The 8,403-nt window shown below is 39.6% G+C and overlaps 2 protein-coding genes across 2 annotated transcripts; both read right to left on the bottom strand.

The window, feature by feature from the left end:
• Positions 1-4,327: 4,327 nt before the first annotated feature.
• Positions 4,328-7,221, bottom strand: LOC134272512 (uncharacterized). The gene is made up of 2 exons (XM_062754734.1): positions 5,474-7,221; positions 4,328-5,351 (listed from the first exon to the last, which is right to left on the bottom strand). The coding sequence occupies exons 1-2, from the start codon at positions 7,219-7,221 to the stop codon at positions 4,328-4,330; spliced, it is 2,772 nt and encodes a 923-aa protein (XP_062610718.1).
• A 26-nt stretch (positions 7,222-7,247) lies between these two features.
• LOC134272511 (uncharacterized) lies at positions 7,248-8,111 on the bottom strand. The gene has a single exon (XM_062754733.1). The coding sequence runs from the start codon at positions 8,109-8,111 to the stop codon at positions 7,248-7,250; it is 864 nt and encodes a 287-aa protein (XP_062610717.1).
• Between the last annotated feature and the right edge of the window lie 292 nt (positions 8,112-8,403).

The raw sequence follows: 8,403 nt of genomic DNA, 5'->3' as shown, positions 1-8,403 counted from the left end.
CAGCACTGGGGTCAGCATCTGTGCGAATCACTCAATTTCGGATATTTCCGGAAAATAAGATCGATAACTCAGGAGTCTCAGCTGGTGTATCCTTCAATTTTACCTAAATTTTCAGGAAGATACATTCTGCTCGTAATACTTTACGAATAAACCATTTGTTGTCATAGCATAACATTTTGCAAGGGGAGTTGGGTTGGGGTGGTGGGGGTGGGGTGGGGGCCGGGGGGGGGGGTACTGAAAATCTTCGGGAAAAAAAATATGTTTCCTACTTATGTGGGGGTCTGTTGCAAATTGATTGAAATTTTAATTTTCAATTCTATATGTCTTTTTACGAATAGATCTCTTCTTTCTTTTTTTTCAAGATGCTACATATCATACTTAGTGTCGACTGATTTTTCTTAGAATTATAGGCCATGAGGCCTACCACTCAGATTCTTCTTCAGTTGAAATGAAACATTTTGAATCGTACATATAATTTATAATTTTTAAATTTAATTTGCCTTTGGACCATTTTTTAGCTACATTTTTATCCCAATCGCATCCCCAATATTTGAATGGAAATTAATCTGGGTTCATTAACAGGGTTATAATAATAAACCTCTACGCAGGATAAAACTTTAAAACTGGTTAAATATTTAGTTTTTTTTCACAAATGAAATCCCGATATTTCTTCTTCGATAGAAAGCAGACAGTATCGGCATCGAGTAACAAGTAATTGTGCAGCTTTTTCACAAAAATATGAAATGCATTTTGTCTTGGGTACTGACCAGAAAATGCACATTGTATATTTGAAAATCTTTATCTTCCTGGATACCTAGCTGCAATAATGCCTTCTTGAAACACCTTTGAAAGGCGTTTTACAACTCATATTGACGCATTGCAAGGCTATATAACGTTTATTTTTCGCGTCAAATGCTGTTTAGGTCTCGAGGGGTGTTTCCAAAGTCGGTAGGTCTCACCTTACAATACCTTGAGTAATGCCAATCGTCTCAAACAGGTTCTGCCAGAGAATCACATATCACACCCTAAAGTTTGGTGACCGTGGTAATACCATTGGTAGCTGCGTGACAGTGATGAAGGCGAGACTCCATTAAAAAAAAACGGAACAGAAAACCAATGACCCTCCGGGCGAGTCCAGAGGGGGGGGGGGGGGGTTGCATGGCTAATTACCAGGCAAAGTGAAATCTTCATAATTACGGAAACCCAAAATACACTGAGCACACAACGGGTGGCAAGCCCTCTGACTGTGATAATCGTAGAGGACAAGGTACAGCTAGGTGGATGAAAACAAGTTGGAAGTCCACAGTCCGAGGTCCCTATGTACACATGAAAACTATACAGAGAAGGAGATGGACAGATATGGACTGGATATTTTCGGGCTAGGTGAAGTCAGATGGCTTATATTGCAAAGTGGAAAACTAATGCTTTTTTCAGGAAGATAGGATGAATAAATCAAAAAGGAGTAGTAATAATGCTGGCAGAAAGCTAAGAAGTCATTGATGGAATGGAAACCTATAAATGGGAGTTGATGTGCGCAAGATTCTGTTCATCAACCCTAAAAGTAAGCTTTATTGTAGTGTATTCATCAACAAATCTAACACTGAAGATACAAAAGAAGCATTCATGGAACAATTGGAGGAAGTCAATAATAACATTCCAAAACATGACATACTGCTCATTATTGGAGATTTCAATGCAAAGATAGGCAGCTACATCAAAGACCATGAAAGTGCTATGGGGAAGCAAGGGATAGGAGAGCAAAATGAACAAGAGGCCCATGGGCCTTATAGGTTACCTAAATACCCCGTAACAACTTTCCAACAATTGAATTTGATTTGTGTTTTAAACCACAGGCCATGAAATTCGCAATTTTGAAAGAGGCACCATAGTTTATCATAATTATACACGTAGCATGCTTACTTTGGTTACTTAAATGCCAGAGGTATATCAGAGTAACAAAGAGAAAAAAATGCATTTCCACTTTGTAACCAGTTGTGCACCCCATCCCACAGGAACCAATGACCCTGGGGCCATTGGTTCATTATACAATGCATTTTCACTATATAATCTATATAGCCCCGCCCTAGCACTAGAACCCATAACCCTGGGGTCATGAGATTCACAATTTTGCAACTGAACTATGCACTTGGTTAGGTAATTTAATGCTCATGAACAGAGGAGAAGAATTTCAAAGAATTTATGCATTTTCACTATATAATCTATATAGCCCCCCCCCCTAGCACTAGAACCCCTGACCCTGGGGCCATGAATTTCACAATTTTGGTAGAGGACTCAATGCTAATTACATTCATACCAACAGTTTGACTGCTTGATTTCCAGGATCAAAGAAGAAGGTTTTTAAAGATTGCAATAATTTTAGTGGTTTTGGCCCCACCCTCAGGCCCCAGGGGGGCAGGGACCAGGAAATTTTCAATTTTTGTTCCCCTTCACCCTATATGCCAAAATTGGTTGAGCGGTTTCAGAGAAGCTGAAAATGTTCAAATGTTAACGCACGACGACGGACGAAAACGGATAGCAATAGGTCACCTGAGTTTACTCAGGTGACCTAAAAAGAAATACGACTACATGGATTGGATGTGTGCGGGATCAACAAGTTATAGTGATCACAGGAACGCTATCACCAACGGGAAGACCGAAAACCAAAATGATCACGTGCTTATGTCAAAAGAACACAGAACATCCGTCGTAGATAAGGGCGATAAAAGGAACTGATGCAATCAGCGATCATAAACTGGAGTCATCGTCGCAAATCACGGTCAAAATGTACGATCCTCTCCCATTCTGGAGAGAGATATGTATGCGGACTCCGGACCGTGGCTTGAGACGATGAAACTGAAGTATGATCAGAATCAAATTGAACAAACAAAAGCGAAATGCAGATACAGATTGAAAGAAATATGTCACAAATCTACCACAGCTAGAAAAAGGGAGAACATTTAAGGATTCCAAATGCTTGAAGAATTGGTAGGTATGAAAGATACCTGGGAAAGTATGATAAAAGATTACATCGAGAAAACAGACAGCATACCTGGAGAAAAAGAAAAAGGGACAAAAGTTTTGGATAAGCAGATACATGTACTAGTACTCTTGAAGGATGGTAGAAGAAAAGACGCAGCTAAAAGTCAAACTTACTAAACATGCTAAAGGCAGATCAAAAAGGATGAAAAGAAGCTGAAGAAACAAATATTCAACTAAATACAGAGAGGTAAAACTTAGCATGAGAAATGAAAGGGGAAAATGGACAGAAGACAATTTCATTTAAGCAGAAAAAGTAGCAAGTAATGGGCACACGAAAACATTGTATGAGATAATTATAGCATTCAGTTTTGAGAATAAAGGCATGGCAACAATAAAGGACAAAGAGGATAAAATCCTGAACAGCTAAGGCGAAAGAAAGAAAACACGGAAGGGGCACTTTCAATCAATATTAAACCACCCATGACTAGAACATCCATCAGAGGTTTTAAAAAGCAAAGGACAAGCAGTAGATGAGATAGATATAAGCAGCCTCATACGAAAAGAAGAAATTATCAAAGCTAAACTAAAGAAAAGAAAATCTGGAGGAGTAGATGGGATTACAGTTAGAAGCAGACGCAGAGGCATCAGTAGGATACTAGTATTTGGGGAAAAACTCTTCACAATACTATGGAAGCAAGAAATCGTATCATCGATTTGGAGTAAAGGCCTGATTGTGAAGATTCCATAGAAAAGCGATATATCGGTCTACTAGTAATTAAACAGATATCACACTTTTGTCCGTGTCAAGCAAAGTATTCTCCAAAAAAGTGATACAAAAGATCCAAGATGGAGTGGAAAACCAGATGCGTGAGAAACAAGCTGACTTTAGAAGATGGAGGGGTACAAGAGCACAACTAAAATTGGATTTTTGGGGGTAAAATCCGTGTTCATGAGATATTTACACTTACCTGCCTCCTTAACTATTTGCAATTTCCCTCTAGTTCCCCATACAATGCGTCGATATATTTTTTTAGAGTAACTACGGTATCACCTCCAGTTATCCCCCTTAACTATAACTCTTCAGTTTCTCTCGACGAACTTAAAAGGTTCTGACCTTTCAACTTCCTCGAGAGGGGAGGTGGGCCGGATGAGGCAGGTAAGTGTAAATATCTCATGAACACGGATTTTACCCCCAAAAATCCAAGTTCATTTCAATATTTCCACTTACCTGCCTCCTTAACTATTTGCAAAGGAATTTGCAGCCCAGTTCGGAGGTGGGAGAGGAAAAGTAAGTGACAAAAGTACATAAAAGGTACATAATTACCTATTTTTGCTTCCCTCTCCTTGATTAGTCCAAAATTGCTGCCTTGGCAAAAATGGACTGATGATCTGGAACATCTTTAAGATAAAATGATGTAAAAGTAGATTCAGATGCCCAGTGTGCTGCCCGTAAAATCTCCTCTGCAGATACACCACAGAACAAAGCCCAGGAAGTTGACAAACGTCTAGTGTCATGTGCTCTAACTAGATTCAATGTTGCTGTTTCTGCATTATCATAAGCAAAACGAACCATGCTAACTATCCATCTTGCAATCGTGTCTTTTGATGCTTCCTTGTGGTTATTCTGTTGATATGTCACAAATAACCTATTCGACTTCCGAATAGTTTTCGTTCTATTGATATAAATCTTCAATGCACGACGAGGACACAATTTTAAATCCTCTGAATCTGTGGCGAATGAATCAAATGCAGGAATATAAATAGGGTCCCATGGTCTATTTATGGTTTGAGTCTTTGCCAGGAATTCCATATTTGGTAACATTTTTATTCCTTTCCTCTCTATTCTAAAGTGACCATCATCTAAAGTGAGGCTATGAATCTCGCTCACTCTCGAAGCTGAAGCTATGGCTACCAGAAAAACAGTTTTAAGAGTCAAAAACTTTAGATCTGCTGACTCTAGTGGTTCAAATGGATGTTTTGTGAGAGTTAACAAAACCAGTGGTAAATTCCAGTTCGGTGTCAACTGACGTACAGATGGGTGTTTATTAAATAAACCTTTCAACAATGAAGAAAGTTCTGTACTTGTACCAATACTGCTCCCATTCTGATGAACTATTGCTATTGCTGACTTGTATCCAGCTATAGTCTGTGGTTTACACTTTCTCACATTGAAGAGATACATAAAAAATTGTGCTAACTCGGGTATAGATGTTGTAATGGGATTAACACCCTGTTCTTTACACCAACTGTTATATATTCTGAGTCTTGCATCATAAACTGTTTGTGTAGATGTCTTTCTGGCATTTGCCATAATTTCTGCAATTTCTTCAGAAAATCCTCTTGACTTGTGTTGCAATTTGACAGTTTCCATGCTACAAGATTGAGAGTTTCTAGGTTTTGATGGAAAATCTGATTGCGATTTTGAGAGAGAAGATCTGGCCACAGTGGTAATTTGACTGGTACATCGATCAGAAGATCTATTATCTGAGGATACCACGACTGTCTGGGCCACATTGGAGCAATGAGAAGTACAACACTTTGCTCTTCCCGTATCCTCTGTAAGACTTTGGGCACAAGAATAGGTGGTGGGAATGCATAAGCATAAATCCCTTCCCAGTCCATTGCTAAGGCATCTACTTGAAAAGCATTGATGTCCGGAAACGGGGAGCAATAGACTGGCAACTTCTTGTTTTGCGCAGTTTCAAACAAGTCTATACATGGAGTTCCTAATTGTTGGAACAATAAATTTACAACAGTTTTGTTGAGTGACCATTCTGTCATTCGAACTTTTTTCCCCCGGGAAAGTGCATCTGCAAGAAAATTCTTCTTCCCTGGAATGTGAACAGCTCGTATTGTAATTTTGTTCTCCATGCACCACTGGAACAACTCCCAAGTTAGATAACACAGTTCTGGTGAGTGTGACCCCCCTTGTTTGTTGATATAGCTTATCACTGTTGTGTTGTCTGACCGTATAAGGATCACTTTTCCCTTTATCAAAAACAGAGCTTCTTGAAGAGCCAACTGCACTGCCTTTAGCTCCAGCCAATTTATATGCTTCTGTTGATATTGCTGCGGCCAGACCCCTGACGTCTCCCAGTTCTCCAGGTGTGCTCCCCAACCCTGTTCTGAGGCATCTGTAATCAATGTCAGTTGAATTGGCGGATCCTGTAAAGGCATTCCTTTGAAAAAGTTTTCCCGATTCATCCACCACTGAAGATGCTGAATTAGGATTGGCCGGATCACTATCACATGAGTAAGAGGGTGAATCTTTGGTCTCCACATTGCCAACAGGTATAACTGTATGGGACGCATGTGTAACCTTCCCATCGGAACCAGATAAATGCATGAAGCCATCTGTCCTAACAGTTTGAGTATAACTACTGCTTGAGTGTGTTGACTTATTGATAAAGTCTGCACTACGTCTGAAATACTCTGAAACCTGGCCTCTGTTGGTGTCGCAATGCCCTCTACCAGATTGAAATGTGCTCCCAGGTACTCTATATGTTGGGATGGCACTAGGGACGACTTTTCCCAATTCACTAATAATCCCAGCTCCTGAACTAGATGTAATACATAGTCTCTCTGTTGAAGAAGAGTTCTCTTGTCTGGATTGATCATCAACCAATCGTCTAGGTACATGAATATTTGGATTACCATTTTTCTTAAGTGTGCCGCTAGAACTGCCATTATCTTTGTGAAGACCCTTGGAGCAGAACGAAGTCCAAATGGCCTTGCTCGAAACTGGTAACTCTGGCCTAGAAATCTGAATCTTAGAAATTTCTGGAAATCTGTGTGAATTGGAATGTGGAAATAGGCATCGGTCAAATCCAGTGAGATTGCAAAGTCCCCTTTTTTCATTGCTTTCATTATAGAACACAATGTTTCCATTTTGAAATGTCGAGGCACTATTAACTGATTTAGAGGTTTTAGATTTAGAATTGTCCGAAGCCCTCCTTGTTTCTTTGGCACCACAAAAATGGTGGTGTAAAACCCTTCGTTTTCTTGCCCTGCAGGCACAGGTTCTATAACATTTTTTCCTGACAACATGTTTATTTCTGCTAAAATAACTGATTCGTGAATACCATATCTTGGTACACATGTTTCCTTGATATTTACATCGGGTTGAATCATTAATTCCAATTTTAACCCTTCCCTTAGGGTTTCTATTACCCACTGATCCTGCGTGACTACGGTCCACTTCCTGTGGAATTCTAGCAAACGTGCCCCTACCTGGGGAAACATATTTACAGACTGGCTGTTTACGAGATTTACTTCCTTGGAGTTGGAAACCCTTTCTGGTTCCCAAAGGTTCGCCTGGAAAAAGAATTTTTCCTGTTCCCTTGTCCTGAACGAAAATTGTCCTTGCTGTGATCAGAACTTAAGGCATTAGTCTCACTAGCTTTAGTGACTTTTGCAGAATGAGCAGAAGTCTCATTTACATCTGCTTTCCTCTTTCTGCTCAACTCGGTAGAGTTCCTATTTTCTCTACTCTTGAAGTTCTTATTATAACCCTTTGATGCATTGTAAACATTTTGGGTTTCTCTAGCATCTCGTAGATTCTCTGCAGATGTATGGAGAGAATCAAAGTACTGTCCGTTAAACAACTGGTTGCCAAAAATAGGTAGTTTTAGCAATTTCTTCTCCGTTGCCTTGCTTATAAAATCTACATTTTTAAGAAAAACTTTTCTTCTACTCAAGACTGAATTTGCCATAACTCTTGCTGTCAAATCAGCCATGCTTCTGAAGCAGTTGATGAGGGCTTTACGTCCTTCCACTCGATCATCCTCACATTCAGCCTCATCTAAGAAAGCTGCTATCATAGTGCCATATGAAATGGCTCTGAATAAGGCTCTTGCTGAATTGTCAATTCGCCGAAAGTCATTATCTAACTCCTTATGAAAAGGAGAAAGATTCACTTTAGATTTTCCAAAACTACCCTTCTGGCCTACTACTAATCCCTCCTCAATGTTGTCATCCAACTTTGGAGGATTACAAAAGGCGTCAAAGTCATCCTTTTTAACCATAAATGCTTTATCATCTCTGTCACGTACTGACCTATTTTTTAAATGCCCCGAAGTAGCTTCTTTCTCAACCGTCTTAATCATATCAATGAGTGTTCCTTCAATAGGCATTTTAAGGAGAGACTTTTTCTTGTCACTCGTCTCCCTTCAATCGCGAAGAAATAAATGATTTTCTTTCATTTTCTAATGGATCCTCAGCTTCAAGATCAATATTGAGAACTTTTGCCATCTTTGAAACAAAACCGTTCCACTGTAGCGGATCAGAAGAATCTGGTGCACCAAAAGGCACCTCTACGGCCGCATCTGAATTGGTACACAAACCACCAAATGATGCATTAGAATCTATATCCTCAAAATCATTATCTCGTGCATTAACAGACAACACATCTGCAACACTGGACTC

This window comes from Saccostrea cucullata, unplaced genomic scaffold (genome assembly GCF_032062105.1).
Source record: "Saccostrea cucullata isolate Sc308-1 unplaced genomic scaffold, CSIRO_AGI_Scuc_v1 ctg8853, whole genome shotgun sequence".
Lineage (NCBI taxonomy): Eukaryota > Metazoa > Mollusca > Bivalvia > Ostreida > Ostreidae > Saccostrea > Saccostrea cuccullata.
Note: the sequence above shows the minus strand (reverse complement) of the source record. Positions and strands in the feature narration are given on the sequence as shown.

Coding starts and splice junctions, on each gene's coding strand:
- LOC134272512 (XM_062754734.1), bottom strand. CDS start 7,221: ATGTTTCCCCAGGTAGGGGCACGTTTGCTAGAATTCCACAGGAAGTGG. Junction 5,352..5,473: donor ATGTGGCCCAGACAGTCGTG/GTATCCTCAGAT, acceptor TCAATCTTGTAG/CATGGAAACTGTCAAATTGC.
- LOC134272511 (XM_062754733.1), bottom strand. CDS start 8,111: ATGCCTATTGAAGGAACACTCATTGATATGATTAAGACGGTTGAGAAA.